This window comes from Castor canadensis, chromosome 13, assembly GCF_047511655.1.
Source record: "Castor canadensis chromosome 13, mCasCan1.hap1v2, whole genome shotgun sequence".
NCBI classification, from domain to species: Eukaryota; Metazoa; Chordata; class Mammalia; order Rodentia; family Castoridae; genus Castor; species Castor canadensis.
The window spans coordinates 76175948-76193876 of record NC_133398.1 but is presented as its reverse complement, the minus strand read 5'-3'; the positions used below and the strand labels follow the sequence as shown (position 1 = coordinate 76193876).

Here is a 17929-nt window from a genome sequence, read left to right as displayed (position 1 = left end):
AAAAATGGTGTGGGAATGGAAAGAGTCGGGATTTTATGTTTTATGGCACATAAGTACCTCATAAGCAGTTTGAGAATCATATATTGAAAAGCATGCACAGCAGGCACATATAGCCTGAAGCTTGTTGAATATCTGGAAGCATAGAGGACTTGAGTGAAAGCCCATCTCTTGTCTAATCCAAAATTTCTGATTTTTGGTGGTCTGGACCTCCGACCCTGACTCCTAACTTTTGGAGGGCTGGACATGGGACCCTGACTCCAGACTTGTATCAGGATTATCAACTTTGTTCAGTATTTTTGTTTTATTTTAGGATTTTCTGAATTGCTGCTACTAATGAATTGTGAAAAACATCACTTGCAATGACAATTCAGCCTATTCTAATCATTAAACATAACACCTCACAAAAATGTAAGTGAAGGGCAAAAAACATGATCATCTTATTAGATGCAAAAGAAAGCATTTGATAAAATTTAACATTCCTTAGCAATAAAAACCCTCAATTAATTAGGCATTGAAGGAACATACCTCCACACAATAAAGGTTATATGTGGCAAAACCACAGCTAATATTATATGGAATAGGCAAAGAGTTGAATTTTTCTCCTGTAAGATCAGGACAAGAGAAGCATGTTCACTTCTACAACTCTTGTTCAGTATACTAATGGAAGTTTTAATCAGAGCAATAGATAAGAGAAAGAAATTAAGGACATCCAAATAGAACAGGAGGAAGATAAAACTTCCCCATTTGCAGGTATCATTTTTAAATATTAGAGAAAAACCTAAAGACTTCACACAAAAATAGAACTAGAAAATGAATGTAGTGAAGTTACAGGATACAAAATCAACATGTAAAAATAAGCAACATTTTTATACACTAATAATGAACTTGTTGAAGAAGAAATCAAGAAAGCAATCACATTCCCCATAATTACAAAAAAGTAACATACCTCAGGAATTAATTTACTTTGGTCACCTATTGCAAACACTGACCTCTATGGAAGACATTAGATTTTTTTTAACCCTCCCCCATTTTCTTCCAATGCCAGTAACTAGATAAAATTTCACAGATGCATGTGTTATATCTTGAGGTCATGATTAATGAATTATTATTTGATTACTTTATAATTCCTATAATGTATTCTCCAAAGTTTCTATTAAGCTATTATCTAATCCAAAGAAGATATCTAAATTACGGATGAGTATTTTCCCTCTCAAAGATTTTTAATAACTTGATTTAGTTCACAACAGCCACATAAACTATAATGTTTCAATCTCTCAAAACACAGAGCAAAATGTATATTTTCAAACACCTCAGAGATGGAAAAAAGATATATAAAGTTGATCCTCTGCCTCATTCCTACATGTCAGGTGAAAGTAGAAAATTGAAACAGGCTTATGATTTTTGAATCTGCTTCTATTCCTAAGAAATCACAACATTGATGAGAATTTTATTTATTAAATTCTCTTTGTAAGACTTTTAAACCCAATGGTTCATTATTCAATCATGGTCATGGCTGCCAGATTTGAAAAAAAAAATCCTGAGCAGAGCACGCACCACAGCCCTAGCATTCTTCCTGAGAAGTTTGTTCCTTTCAGTGGGTCACACCCACGAGACTGATATCATTATACTTTGGTTTGATAAATACTTGAACTGATTTTTTGATTTTTCAATTAAAAAGGTTTATGTAAGTCATATTTTCAAAATTATCAGCGCTGGGGTTGATCACCTGCCCAGTGTGAGGTCCTGAGTTCAAGCCCTAGTGCTGCCAAAAAATAAATTATATAAGATATTTTTTAAATTGTAGGCTTTGTGAGAGATTTAAGACTTCACTTTACAAATACAGTAGAAAGTTGTGAAAAGTTTTAAGCAAAGAAATGAGGGATCCTTTTGCTATTTTAGAAGATTGCTCTGGTTGTACCTTAGAGCATGGCTTGAAAGGATGTGAACATATCCCAGGTTTGAGTCTCCAGATCAGCCTTGACCCAGTGAGCCTGTGTCCTCACTGGGTCAAGAGGCAGCTGGAGAGTGAGCATTTTAAGATGGTGATATCTTCAGTTCATCAAAGGTCTGGTCAAGGAAACAAAGAAGTAAAGCAAAATAGTTATGAAATTAGGCCTTATTGGGGACTGGAGTTTGCAAATTAAAATAAAGCACCTCCTTGCATGTTAGCCATGTGTATTTGTTATCCAGGTCATTCTGAAACTTTAGTCATTAGCTTAATCTTTCATTCAAGTTGTATGAAACAGTAACTGGGTCAAGACTGTGCCAAATGTCAGGAATTTGGAAGGAGAGTCATACATTTCCCCTGAAAAACATAACTTGTTTTCTATATTTATTTCCCTTTTGCTCTTCCTATGTAAGATTCACTGAAGAACTAACCTGAATTTGTTATATTGAGAGAAACTTCAAGTGCCAGGAAAAAACAAAGGGAGCCACTTTCCTACCAGGAAGAACTTGAGAGAGCAAATCTATCACTGAGTTCAAAAACGAACTTCTCTGTGAAGCCTCTGCTCCAGTAATATCTTTTAAAATGGTCTAGATTTTGTTTTAAGAGTTGTTGTTCTCTTAATCCTTCATTATAATCTTTTCATGTCTTTCAAAACAGGTTAGGCTAACTATTAATAAATGTTCATCACAAAGAAGTCAAAGATGCATAAAAGACACTCTCCATTATTCATAAACACATGCTCCTTCATATATTTAAGCTATCAGTCAGCTATGCTGGCAAAGGCTGAAACAAGTTTACAAAACACTAAGGGATGCAAGATAAAGATCTGAGCAGTAACAGAACAGGAGTAGGGTTATTCAAAGCCCACTTTCTCCCCAACTCCAGTATACACAATAACTCCCTCTGTGAGTAGCAGGCTTCGGTACAAGATCAAAGAACTTCTTGAGACTATATCAAGAAATCTAATCATTAAAGAGCAAAAAATGTAGATTGGAATCTTCTTTCAGATTTAGTCAGGATGTGAAGCAAGGAAAATGGGCAAAACAACTTTCTAGTGAAATGAAAAGGAAAAATAAAAACCATTAATTCATAGTTCAAAGTGGACCCCTGTTATGTGGGTCACTAAAATATCCTATTTGGTTACTTGCACACTGTTTCATCACTCTCGGCACTTAGAACACCTACAAATTGCTGATTATTTGTCCTTCAATTCTGAAAATTATAAAGTTACCACAGAAATTTAAAATTGCTAAGTGAGAAACAAGGAATTTATGAAAATTGTTCCAAACTTATAGTGCAATTATCATTACAGGTAGGCTAAGTCTAATGGCAAGACATTAATATGTTTCTACTTGGCCCAAGTCCTAGCTACCAAGCTGGAGTTTTTTATAATTTAATTTAATTTTTATTATTGTATTATTGTTGTGCTGGGAGTACAATGTGGCATTTACAAAAGTGCTTACAATGTATCTTGGTTAAATTCACCCTCTCCATCTTTCTCCTTTATCCCCCTCCCCCAATTTTAGAATAGTTTCCACAGCTCTCATGAAACAGAAAACTGAATGATCTCCAATGTACCTTAAGCCCTTATGTGATGAAAACTTTAAATAGGATAAACCCACTAGTTTAGAATATACACATATAATTAGGAAAAAGAAGATTCTTTTACTGTAAGTAGAGAGCACATCTGAACTGCTATATTTCTGATAGATGGTACCACTAGTTTGGTCTCATGGAGCCCTGTGTGCTACTGTCCTCTTGATACCAATTTAATATTTTAAGCAAAAGTCACAAATGTGCACATGATTTCATACAATATCTATTGAAAGAGATTGTGTCTTTAATCTGAGGAAATGTAGTTTGCTCTGGTTTTAATCTACAGATTGGTTTGACCTTTAATTTCTTGCATAGAGAGTCAGCATTATTTGATACGATTAAGAACAAAAACTAATTTCCACAGTTGTGGTTATATAACCTATAAAATAAAAATCCTCACCTCTGCCATTTCCCATGACATTCTGATAACCTTGTACCTCTTCACAACTCAAGAGGCCCTTATGTATGAACTTTTGTAACAGAGCATGCACTCCGTATATACACCTGAAGACTTGTTTATATTTGGTTGCTGTGGTGGTACACTCGAAGAACATTTTTGCGATAGGTGTTGTTTGAACCAAACTTTAATTCAAGCTTGACTTGTAAGCACCCAAGCGCAGTACAAACAGTGAATGACATGTGACTATCTTATCCTATATGTGAATTGGGCCATCTAGAATTCTGTGACTCTTGAGCTTGGTGAAGACAGTCCACTTTGAAATGAAGACATTAACCACTTTGGTAATGACTTGAGTAGTCAAGAGGTAACTTGTTCTGAGAAAGAAATCCCCATGGTAAGATAGTTCTAAATGTGATGGATTGTAATTTTTATCTTCTGTTAGTTAATAACCATTTGCTGGATGTTCATGAGAGGAAAACATCAGGAAAGAGATTAGAATGCCTTTTCAAACATATTATTTCAAGAACATTTAATACCTTAGTTTATCTGAGATGTTGAGTCTTAGAGCACTGCTCACATATAAGTAGGCAGAAATACAGAGCAGCCAGGGGATCCAAGTCCCAGAAGGACATACTTTTAATATACCACATTATTCAGGTCTCTAATCTCTTAGATTGTTATATAACATTTCACTCCACTGTTTGAAAATGCTTCCAAACCACAGAATGTCTTCAGAATTGCAAATAAATTACTGTGCCAACATATTTCTGCCACCCTGTTGAGTCACATTATTTGATGAATTTCCTTGCCCTAAATTATTCTTTGAGGAACTAGATTCAGTTGGTTGGAAACACCATACTTTCAATAATCTTTTAGCACAAGTATCTGGGGTGTTTTTCATGTACTCATGTAATCAACCAACATGTGTTTATTTGAGCTTTAGCCAGAGCAGTACAAAGTGTAGGGGTGAAAGTAAAGATGATTAAAAAATGATTCCTGCCCTCGAGTTACTCAGGGTCTAGGATAGACATAATCACAATTATTAAACACGAGTAGGAAGACAGGCAAGAATTCCAGGCCAATGCTGAAGAAAGCAAAGGCAAGAATAAACAAGGGAGAGGAAGAATCCTGGAGGCATTTGAACTCTTGAACCCAGAGTTAAGTCTGAGGTCAATTCTCTTTTGTAACTCATTGATTCAATAAATTCAATTTTAATTTGTTTGATAACAAAATTTGGGCTGAATTTTTGTGTTTAGAATTGAAACTATTTGGATAGAGAAGTTGAATATCAGATAAGAATGGAGATGGGGAGCTGTACTAAGAGGAACTCATCTCTAGATGAAAGAAGACAACTACAAGAGAGGATGTATGCAAAATGAGCTGACTCAGTGACTTGTAAGATGTGTGAGTAAATAAAATCTTATGGTTTATTGCACTCTGGTGAATAATCAATGTGAGGAAGCTGAGGCCCTGCGTGTCCCTTGCAGAACTCGGGAATCAGGTTCCTAGCTTGATGTAAGAAGCCCACATAACACGTGCTGCTCCTTCATCTAAACACCAGTTGAGCTCAGTGTCACAGCAGGATGAGGGAGATTCTCTGTGCTCAGCATCCCTGCTGGCCACTGCTGTGAATGGGATAGAAACTTAAATCCTCATCTTTGAAGCCTGTCTTTGTGGTAACTCCAAGCAGTGTAGTAATTCAATCTGCAGTTCCCAGAGGTATAAATGAAATGGTAGTGGCTTCAGAGAGATGGTGCCAACTCTATGCCAGAATATAGCTGGAAAATGACTCCATCACCTCTACTCTCATACTCAAGATTAATCCAGAGTGATTTGTCTCTTGTGATGGAATTAAAAGAACAGGCTTAAAATGAACAATTGTGGAAAAAAATCCAACTATTTATCATGTAGTGTAGGTCTATAACACATGAATAACTCATTCAAATCTTCATGAAAACATCAAAACATCAATATAAAAGTGGTGATCCAGGTGTGCTGAAGCATTCCTATAATCCCAGTACTGGAGAATGAGGGAAGAGATTCATGAGTTAGAGACCAACTTGGGCTACATAGTGAGACCTACCTCAAAAAGTCAAGAAATATAAGATGGTACAGTGCTTGCTTAACATGTACAAAACTCTGTATGGAATTCTTAGCACAGAAAAAAAGAACAAGAAAAAAATATATGTTTAATATGGCAATGGATAGAGAGATAGACCAAGGTCCAAGGCCAGCCCCGTGTAAAAATTCAGATCCTATATGAAAAATAAGTAAATCAGAAAAGTCCTAAAGTCTTGGGGATATTGTGCAAGTGACAGATCACCCACCTAGCAAGCCTATTGCACTGAGTTCAAATCCTAGTTCCATACAAAAAAAAAAGAAGAAAAAAAGGGAAAATAGTTATGATAACTCTTGAAATAAAAGAATCTGTATACAAACATGTTTACGTGTTATGTGTTCTAAATGTACACATTTTGGCAAAGATGAAGTTGAATCTAATAAAAAAGCTGAACGAATTTATGTATGCATTGAATATTAATTTATGTTTAAGAATAGAGGAGAAAAAAAAAAGGATTTAGTGCATAAACACTGCTTGGATAACAAAAAGACAAAGTCAATTCTAGGTGTATAAAAAACTTAAATGTGAATGGTAAACCTGTGAAAATTTTAGAAGACAACTTAAAGCAAGTTTTTCTGCTCTCAGAACAAATAGTAATATATTTAAATTTCAAAATACAATAAAAGGTATTTACCATAAAAGAAAAGTTACATAATTGCTCTCATAAAAATAAGGAATTTATCAAGGGACACCCTAAGAAGCATTAAACTTCAAGACACAAATTAAAAAGAGATGTTTAAAACAAACAAAATTTACAAAGGAAGAGTGTGCAAATGATATAAAGAGTTGAAACATGGGCAAAAGTCATGAACATACACTTTATAGATTAAAAAAACTTGAAGATTCTCAAATTCATGAATAATCAAGCCACTTTAAATTAAAGCCATATTTCATACCAGGGTTGCTTAAGTCAAATACTGCTTACTGTAAAGGAGCACCATTCGCGTGTGAGATGAGTGGCATCTCCCCTGAAGGTGGGAAAGCACTGCCCTGTTTCACTCCCACTGACCTGCAGAAATTCAAGTCTGCTGTAGCAAGTCTGAACAAGGATGTGAAATAAGTGGAATCTTAGTCACCGTTCTGGAGAACAGTTTGTCATCATCTAACTGAAAGATTTTGAAGAGGAATGAAGATATAGAGGATTGACTAGGGATGAACACAGAAATGAATATTGGTCCAGTGATATTCAAATAAAAATGTGAAATGCTACCAATCAGCCTAATTTTTCCAAGTGTACTTAACAACTGGTGCCAAAAATGAAGAAACCAGATTAATTGAGGAATAATAATAATAACAATGACAACAACAATAAATAGATTGTCACAACAGATGAGGCAGAAAGTTCTTGAGCACAGAGAGAAGTGAACTGAAATAATTATCCATGATATCCACATTAGTGTATAAACTAAGTCATGATTTGACAAACGGCAACCTCTGAATCAAATCCAATCTCAAAGATGTTCTTTCAAATAAAGTTTTACATTCATTCATGTATAAACTTCTAATTTATAGAGGTTACTTTTCCTCTACAATATCAACACTCCAACAGAGATCATGTGGTTCACAACAATCTGAAAACATTTCCTACCTCACCCCAACAGAAAAAGTTTGCTAATCTCTACACTAAAATATTAAGGAGAGCAAAAAACAATACATCAGAAGTCTTGTTGAAATTATATTGTGTGTTTATGTTTGTGTAAGATATAGATATTTAGATACTAATAATGAATATATGGATACATGTAGGTATATGCATACATATGAATTAAATAATAAAAAGATACTTGACCACCATCATAGGGAGGAATGAAAGAATTCATACATGCTAAATTGTAGTTAAACGAGAAGACAACATTGTGCCAAATGTGGACATGCCTGCAATTGTCACATGTTTACTGCCTCATGTGTCCTATAACTATGACGTAGTTTAACTGAGGCACCTACTCACAGCATAGGTGGATTTGTAAGGATCAGACTAAACTATTCTACGTGATGTCCACACATCCAGTGACTAAATGATAAAAGGCATCTATACCTGTAACCTATGAAAGTCCCTATAAGTTCACTTCACATTTGCAAGGAAGTCCTACTCATGGGAATCATTCATAGACCAGATTCTTGCCACACCATTATCGTTCCCTAGAAACTCTCTTTGTGGGATAGAACTAAATTCCTACTTCATCATGCTTCCTGCTAGTGGGAAAAAGAAAGAAAATCTAGAAGCGGTGCAGTCAGTACCTGCAGTGCCACCAAGAAATGGCACACTACACTTCCAGAAACATTTGCTGAGCAGTCATGTGTCATCCTCCCTACTGAAGCTATGAGAAATGAAGGTGTCAGGTTTTGATGTAAAATGGAAATCTCTCCCTCATGTGGAATAATAGTTCTCTATCTGACAGAACGATGCCAATCTCATCCACACTACAAAGAGACAAAAAGAATGTAATTCTGACAGTGGAGATAACAGAGTGACATATTAATGGTTGGTGCTTGGAAGAAAAGTCCATAAAATATATTCAGGGCTTTCTACATTTAGACTGAATTATGAGAGATATGCAGAGATGTTTTTCCCCATTTTGCTAGAAGATAAGAGGAGCAAGTGTAAATTTTTTCCAATCATTAAACCTCTATGTATGTAATTATCTGGAATATGAGAACAAAGTTGGCAGAATGATGATGTGATAATAGTATAATTTAACTTCAAATTAAAAATTTGAGACAAAACTTTCTCAAGTTAAAAATACTATCATGAAGGAAGGTCATCTCTCCTTGCCTCACAGGACAAATAAATATGAATCTTTGTGGGAGGTACCATTGAATATTAGCCAAAAACCTCTATCTAGTCTCTTATTAAGCATTTATCCCTTTTTCCAAATGAAAAACTTTGATGCTAATTAATGACTTTTTAAACATTCTTTGAGCCAGGTGTGCTACTTGTAGGTCCTAGTTCTTAAGTATAATGGGGGCATTCTATCTCTGCCAACTCGGGTTGAACCAAGGTTCAGGAAGCAATAAATCCTTTGCACACCATCAAATAGATACTGGGTGGTCTATACTCAAAGTTTGTTTCTTCCTTTTAGCATCAATGTCAATATTTCACAGAATTTAAAAATAAGTATGGAAGAGTCTATGATGTGTAAAAAAATTCTCTTTCTACCACATTTGGCACTAAGCTGGGCAAGATAGGGTATTCCTTCAATTTAGAGGCTTCTGGAAGGATGAGCAATAACAAATGTGGGAACTGGATTAAGAGATTTATCAAGATAAAATTTAGAAACTTCTATCACAGATGACAAGCTCAAAAAAGTAGGGACTAAATGGAATAGTTAGAAGGGGTTAGGAAAGCAGTAGGACACTGAGGATATTATTGACCTCACCAAACATTAGTATTCTCATCTGTATAGTAGGGAAAGTCTTGTACTTTCCACCTAGATTTTTAAAGCTCCTAGAGCAGAATTCTGCTTATAATAGCTATAAATATCTCTCAGTGCTATTGTTTCAGTTTTGTGGTGGTCAACATAATGCTTTGAACATCTGAATTTGAGTAATGACAGTATTGCAACAGTTGAAAATGAAGGCATGCCTAATGCCTGGCAGATGAACTAGAATCTTCACTGTTGGATGAGTCCAGAACACAGCAGGATTTAGCACAGATTTATTAAGAGAAATGCCTTTCTAAGCCAGAAGCTTGAAAGGAACTGTGAAGGGTTGAGGTTTCTAGGACCTTGATTCTTTATTTAGAAACAATGATTCTATTTACCCAATTTTCTCAATTTCCTGTTTTTTCTTCTGAAGGGAAAACTCCCAGAGCTTCTGTCTGTGTGACAACTGGGGTAAAATAATTTTTCCATGCACACTACCAATGATAGCACAGATATTGAGCACATAAAAACTACTTCTACTAGAGTCAGTTTTTTAAATCTACTCAAATAGTAGCTGAAGGAAGATGGTTACATAATGTCAATTTCAATTCCCCTGAAGTGGTACATTTGAGTCAAGTGATGAGGAAGAGATAATCCACAGTTTTATAGAGCAGAGGAGAATCTATGTACATAATGATTAAAGTCTGAAAAAATATTTTTGACATTACCTAAGTATTTCCTAGAATTTTGCAGTTTAAAGGGATTAAATTGCAGGCCTAATTTCATATTTCAAAAAAAATCTCTTGGAAAACAAAAACTACTTAATACTAAATGAACTTTCCAGAGTTCATCCAGGACTTTGAACTATTGAATCTGATTTCCTTGTACAAACAAGGACTGCCCACAGATACTGTTAGGAACTTACGTGTGTTTGTAGAGTTTATGACCACGTATTTGAGAAATTGGTCTTCGTACAGTAATATAAGGAAAAACAATATGCCATTGATTTTCTGGCTAGGCAGGTTATATTCTTGCAGAACTGTCTTCCAGTAGGTTAAAAGCAGTCTTTGAAATCTGGGTCCAGGATGAACCATGATATTATAGCCAGAAATAAGCTATTTCCTATGTTCACACACCATTTGTTTTTGAAATGTTTAAACTCTACTTGATAAATTACTATTCCGTACTGAAAACCCGCAGTAGTTTTACTTTAGAGGGAAATGAATTCTGGATTCTCAGAATGCTGTCTAAACCCTTTATAGAACTAATCAGGACAATTTACTAATATTTTGAAGTAGTACCAACTTTTGCTTTCGTCTTTGAAAAAGGGAAAACATGAGTTTTCTCTTATTTTTCAAAAAAATATTCAGAAGCAGTCTGAAAAATATACAAAAGTTGCCTTTTTACAATTACTCTTGGAGTGCTATCTAATAAATGCTAATAGTTATTTATGTTGTCACAGTATCTAAGAACTACAACTGAAACTATAGTGGATGGGAGTAAGACATCTTAAGTGTTACGAAATTCATATTTCCCCAGGGCATTTATTTATTCCTAGGTCAGCTTCAAAATAATAAAACCATGTCTTGGTGGGGCATAGTGGCACATGTCTATACTCCCAGCTACTCTGGAGGGAGCTATATGGAAGATTACGGTTGGAGACTTGTCCAGGGAAAATGTTTGGGAGCACTTATCTCAAAGGATCAGCTGGGAGTGGTGCCTCATACCTGTAATTCCAGTTGTGAGGGAGGCATAGGTAGGGCCATCCTGTCCATGGCTGGTCTCAGACAAAAAGTGTGAGATCTTATCTGAACAATAACTAAATAAGTTCAAAAGTTCTGGGGGACATGGTCAAGTGGTAGTGTGCCTGCCTAGCAAATGAGAAACCTTGAGTTCAAACCAAAATCAAAACAAAACAATAAAAAGAACTCAACTATATCTATTAGGCCTTTTACATTCTTGGTGTTGCAAGGTCTACAGCACCATCACAGAATCATCCCTTATTTAGGATAGACCTCAGGTTGTTACAAATGGTCATTGAGGTGAAGTTCACATAGCATAAAACCATAAAATTATAATTAATTATAAAATGAACTACTTAAAAGTAAATTATTCAAGAGCATTTGGTACATCCACCATGTGTCACAGCCCCACTCTTACCCAGCTCCCAGATGCTTTCCTAAGAAATGGTTTCTCTCAATGCCCTCCTTGGCTTTGGTGGACCTGGCAACTAACAATTTGCATTATGCTCCATCTGCTTCTGCTTTCCTGATCCATCCCTTTTAGTGAGAATTCTTACAAGGGCTTTTGCTGTCCATAAGATCCTCTGACAGCACCTCACCTCTGCCATTTACAGTATCTTTAAGTTGATCCCACAGCCTCTCTTGGTGGCCACTATGCTGCCAATATCTCTGCATCCTGGCTGCTACATTCTCTCCCTGGTTACTGTTTCCAGGCATTTCTGTGGTCCCTATTTCTCTTTCTTTTTGAAATACACCAGTGATAAAGTTCTTTCTGTGTTTTTTCATTTCCTTAAGTCACTGTGGCAAGACTTTCTGTCTTTTCCCTTTTCATTTTTCTTTACCATATGGGTAGCAAAGATAAATAGAAAACTTCTCAAATTCTTTCTGTGTATGTGGAAGAATGACTGTTCTTTTTTTTGTGTGTGTGGTACTGGGACTTGAACTCAGGGTCAACACCTTGAGCCATTACTCCAGCCCTTTTTGTGTCAGGTATTTTCTACATAGGTTCTCGCCAACTATTTGTCCAGGCTGCCTTCGAACCATGATCCTCCTGATCTCTGTCTCCTGAGTAGCCAGGATTACAGGCGTGAGCCACTGACGCCTGACAGAAGAGTGACTTTTCATTAATTAAGGACTTTTTCATTAATTATTTTCAGCCTATTCATGTCCTACCATTATGATCAGAGACAATGTTTGGGGGAGGGGGCACTGGATGAGGAATGAACTCAATAACAATTGGCCAGTTGTGATTAGACTGTACTTCATTTCTGACAAAGCATTGTCAGAAGCCCAATTTCACTATATTGCTGTTATTGTCACTTAGAAAATGTCATTCTCAAGAAAATGCTAACCCCTCCTTAAAAGTACTTCCAATAGGCAATGTGAAATTATCTCTAGACATAACCAAAAATGTTTGAATACTAGTAAATTTGAACTTGAACTTGAATTAGGCTTAACTTATAACCTTAAATGCTAGTATCACACTTCATATTGAAGCAATAACAAACACATGATTTTTGAAACTTTTAATATTGAATTGACCAATAGTATCCATGAAGCCAAGCACTGGTGGCTCATGCCTATAATCCTAGCTACTCACAAGTCCACCTGTAATCAGGTGGACTGAGGTTAGAAGGCAGTCCAGGAGAATAGTTCAGAAGACCCTATCTTGAAAATACTCAATGCAAAAAAGGGATAGTGGAGTGGCTCAAATGGTAGAGCACCTGTCTAGCAAGTGTGAGATCCTGAATTCAAACCTTGGTGCCACAAAAAAAACAAAAAAAAAACCCAAAAACCAAAGAATATCCATGAAAGGAAACAGCTGAAAGGGAACAAACTCAAATCTACATAGATGTTTCAACAAACATTCATCTATGCATGTAAGCAATAATTAAGCAAAATAACTCTAATGTAAGATACTAAGAACATCTTCAGCTATTGATTGCTATTCATAAGAAAAAGTTTATAAAACTAAAAATGAACAAATCATAAATATCTAGTACTTTAATGAACCAATCAAGGTTTTTGTTTTTGCTTTTCTGATCAAAAAAATAATCTCCATTTAATTCAGTATGACAGGGTAGATTACGTGAGAATTCTTCTCCTACAACATAACTAAAAATGCAAGGTAAAAATATCATAAGTAGTTATCCAATGCATATGATGTATGCGTAAATAGATATCAAATGCTTTCCCATAAGAAATGAATAGAAATCTCCAGAAGACAAAAGAACAAAGAGGAAACTAAAAATTCAGAGGTAAACAAACTCTTCCTACCCTTGAGAATTTTTAGCCTTGATAGATAAAGATTTTAACAGTCAAGTAAAAAGAGCACTCTAGGTTGCTTGAAGAGCAGGTGGGAGCTAAGACCCTATACCTTTTAATGACTTATGCCCACTAAGGAATGTGTTAGAAAAATTTGTGCTCCAAATGACTGGATAGGGAAGCAGCCTGGTCATATCCTCACCCTAGTTTCTGGGAGGAAAAACATTCTTCTTTCATTGAGATTTCATAAACAAGGCTAATACTTATTGTCAGTGTTCCAGAACTTAGACTTTAAAGGACAGCTCCTCCCACATGACCATGAAAGGGCTGTCAGAAAAATAGGAATAAAAAATACTTCTTCATTGCACAGTAAGAAGTTAACAGACATAATTTCATATCTTACATTTAGTTCTGATAACATAGTAAGTAAAGAACATTTAGAAAATCTCACCATGATTCTCCTTTCTCATACAGAAATCTGTATTAAAATGTGTAATCTTGCTCAATTCTCTAACACATTCTTGGAAATGCTATTTAAACAAATGAGGGTTTTAAGACAATCATACTTTGGAGACTATTGCTGTGTTTTGTGAAAAGAATCTTCTTTCAAATGAACTTGTATATGTTTTGCTAAGTAATACTATTTATTTATTTTTGTATTAAAAATAATAAATTTTATTAAGAGATGAATTTAGTATGACAGGGCAAAAGTGGAGAGATATGAAAAAAAAGAGAAACATTTCATGCTCCCCATGCAGGAAATGGGGGAAGAGACTTCCAGAGTCAAACTGTTTAAATAGATAAGTTAGTATGAGATTTCATTAATATTCATCTCAAGAACTTTAGACTTTCTTCTTATCATTTATGCACAAAGATCTAATACAACTCATAATTATCTTGAATTTTTTAGTTGAACAATGACTTGAAACTGTTTGTTTAACTTAAATCACTGATTAAGACAACAGTGAGTAAAACATAATTTTTTAAGATAAAATAAGGCTCTAGAAAAGAAGTCATTGAAATTTAAAATGCAATGGATGATCTAAGAAGCAGATTAAAATAGCTGAATTGAAAACAAGTAACTAAGTACAGATTTGAGAAATGTATCTAGGTTAGAGTGCAAAACACTAAGATGCAGGAATTTTGAAATAGACTCAAGAACATGGAGGTTAGAGTAAGAAAGTCCACTATATGTTTAATGGAGCTAAAGAAAAAGCAATTGCAAAACTAATAAAGATTGCAAAATCCAGATTTCTGTATCATAATGTATCCCAAAAAAGAATAAAAATCACAGTACATATATTACAGTAAAAATGCTAATACCATGAAAAGTCATGGAGAACACTTATAAATGACTAAGACAAGCAATGTGATAATATACAATTGCCACTTAATCTAAATATTTAATCAAAAAAATTTCAGAATAAAACAGTAATGTTTTCGCAACTTCTGATTTTAGTGATGGCAGAACAAATAATTTGGACTGGAGTCTCCATTAAAGAACAGCTAGAATAACTGGACAAAATGTTTATATAAACAAGTCTCTTAAAATCTTGACAGTGAGGCACTATTTGGCCAGATTCTAGGCTAGAAAGAGGTACTGAAAAAGAATCCCATTATTGGGCAACCTTCCTGACCACAGAAGGTAAAACTGAGAATCTGTAATGCTGCTGTGCTGCATGTCTACAACCCTGTAGTACCACAGCATACAGAGGGGACAGTGGTTATGAAGAGAAACTCCTACTGTGATCCTAGAACCCAAGGGCTCACAGTAGTCTGGAAAAGCTTGAGATAGTAGGAGTATTGTAATAGCAAATTCATTTAAAGGAAAATAAAACAACTTATTTCTACTTCCAAGTCAAAATAGACAATATTTGCCTTCCAGTGTGTATTAATTAGGTTTCAATTACTGGAACAAAATAGCTGAGATAATTGAGTTAAAAGAAGAAAAAGTTTATTTGGGTTCACAGTTTTGGTGATTCATGATCATGGTTGGTTGGTCCCATTGCCTTGGGCCTGTATTAGCAACAATACATCACGATGGTCATGCAGTGCAAAGAAACCAGTTCATCTCATGAGGCAGAAAGTAAAAGAAAGGCAAGAAGAGGAAGAGTCCAATATCTCACACTCCTCTTTGTGGGCATACTCCCAGTGACCTAAGATCTCCCACTAGATCGTATTGTTAAAGTTTCTAGTGTCAAGCTTCAGCACATGGCTCTTCAAGAGGACATTTCAGATACAAAGTATATGAAGTTCTAGCAACCAATTCTACCCAAATTCCTCAAGAAAATTAAAGTGAAAGGAATTCTTTGAATTCATTCTCTGAAACCTAGATTGTCATGATGTTTTTAAAAAGAAAGAAAGAATGTAAGGAAAAGTTGAATAAAAGCAAGACAAAAAGAAAAGACAAGAAAACTACAAAACTTCTGGAACAAGATGCAAAAATTCCTAACAAAATCTTAGCAATCAAGAGCCAGGTACAGTGGTACACACCTGCAATCCCAGTGCTCAGGAGACTGAAGCAGGAGAATGGTGAGTTCAGTGCTTGCCTGAGCTATATAGTAAGTTGCAGGATATTCTAGCTACATAGCAAGACACTGGCTAAAAAAAAAAAAATCACAATCAAATCCAGAACATATACAAAAGGATACTACTTCATGATCAAGTGTAATTCATCCCAGAAACGGAAAGTTGATTTAGTTTTTGAAAATCATTGCAATTCACCATATGATTATCTCAATTATCTCAATTCATAAGGAAAAAAATGGCAAAATTTACCCCCCATTTTTGAACAACAAAAGTACCTTAGCAAATTATGAATGAGAATATCCTCTACCTGATAAAGGGAATGTAAGGGAAAAATCAATAATCAACATTACAATAGTGAGATTAAGGCTTTTTTCTATGTTCAGAAACAAGACAAGGATATTTACCTCTCACCAATCACATTCAACATTGTATTGAAGAGTCTAGACAATGTGATCAGGAAAGAAAATGAAATTTAGGCACTCAGATTAGACAGGAAAGAATAAAACAGTTTCCATTTTCTAATTATGCTTATTAATGTAGGAATAGTTGTTAAAAAATCCCAAGTTAAATAAGTGACTTTGGGAAGATTTCAGGACATAAGATCAATGTACAAAAATTGAGTGATCACATTTACTTTAAACAAGCAATATAAAATTGAAATTAAAAGTGTCATTTATGGTAGCATGAAAAGTATGAAATACTTATGGATAGATATTGCCAAAGTTCAAGCACAAAACCTTTACAAATATTACTGACAGCTACCATTTGATCTAGCAATGCCTCTTCTGAGTACCTCCAAAGGGAATAAAGTCAGTATACTGAAGAGACACCTGCACTCTCATGTTCATTGCAGCACTATTCACAATAGCCCAGAGAGGACAAAAATCTAAGTGTCTCTCAACAGTTGAGGAAATAAAGAAAATATGATATATATATAATGTAAATATGATATATATTCCATTACATAATGGAATATCACTCAGCCTTTAAGAAGATAGGAGCCTTGCCATTTGCAAACACATGGATAAATCTGGAAGACATTAGGCAAAGTGAAATAAGCTTGAAACACAAAGACAAATAAATAATGTATGACCTCACTCATTTGTGGAATCTAATAAAATTGAATACATAAATTCAGAGAGTAGAATATTGGTTGCCAGAGGCTGGTAACTGGGAGAAATGGAGAAATTTGGTCGAAGGTACACAGATTCAGTTATGCAGGATGAGGAAGCTGTGGGAAGAATGTAAATGATATTTAAAATGTGCTGAAATATTCAGATTAGCCAAAGAAAAGAATTAAAGTACTCATTAATTTTAGACTTCAATAAGTGAAAAAATGCATGACATTTCTAAAATAATCATTAAAAATAATAAGGACCATGTATAATTCCCAAGCTAATACACAAAGCAAAGAAATAAAATAATAAAAACATGCTAATTATTTTCATTGTAGTAATTTCATGATGTATGTTATATCAAAGTATAATGTACATCTTAAATACATACAAATTTTGTCAAGTATTCCTCAATATACCTGAAAAAAAGAAAAGATAAAAGTAAATTATATCACCTGAACCAAATAAAAAATTTTTAAAAAATTACTGATAATATGAGCTTGCAACACCCTCTCAAAGAAGAAAATTCAATCCAGAAGGGAGGACTGAGGGCAAATATTAAATAATAGACAAATTTCTTAAATAGGTATAGTAAAATAAAAATTGACTGAATAAAATAATAATGGTATGCTTTGTGACTAATTTGGGGACATCAATCAAGATGGAACAAAATTGTATAATGGACAATTACACCATGAGAGCAGAACAAAAGAATCTATGCTGAAGGGTTCTTCTTAAGAGAAAAGACAGTGATGAAATTGAAACATATTCGTGACTGGGTTAAAGAAAATGAGGACAATAAGCAAACACGTACAGTATTTCTTCCAAACAGTAAGAGGTGAAAAAGGAGGAA

The 17929-nt window shown here is 34.7% G+C and overlaps 1 protein-coding gene across 4 annotated transcripts in view; it reads left to right on the top strand.

Moving 5' to 3' along the window:
* Positions 1–17929, top strand: part of LOC109700680 (aldehyde dehydrogenase 1A1) — a 131548-nt gene that overhangs the window by 52361 nt on the left and 61258 nt on the right. Inside the window, exon 1 of one of the 4 annotated variants that reach the window (XM_074052048.1) lies at positions 5330–5348. The exons of the other annotated variants lie outside the window; for them this stretch is intronic. Within the exon in view, the coding sequence (XP_073908149.1) occupies positions 5345–5348 (4 nt within the window). The 5' untranslated portion in view covers positions 5330–5344. Of the gene's footprint in view, positions 1–5329; positions 5349–17929 lie in introns of those variants that run through there. 4 annotated transcript variants of the gene reach the window in all.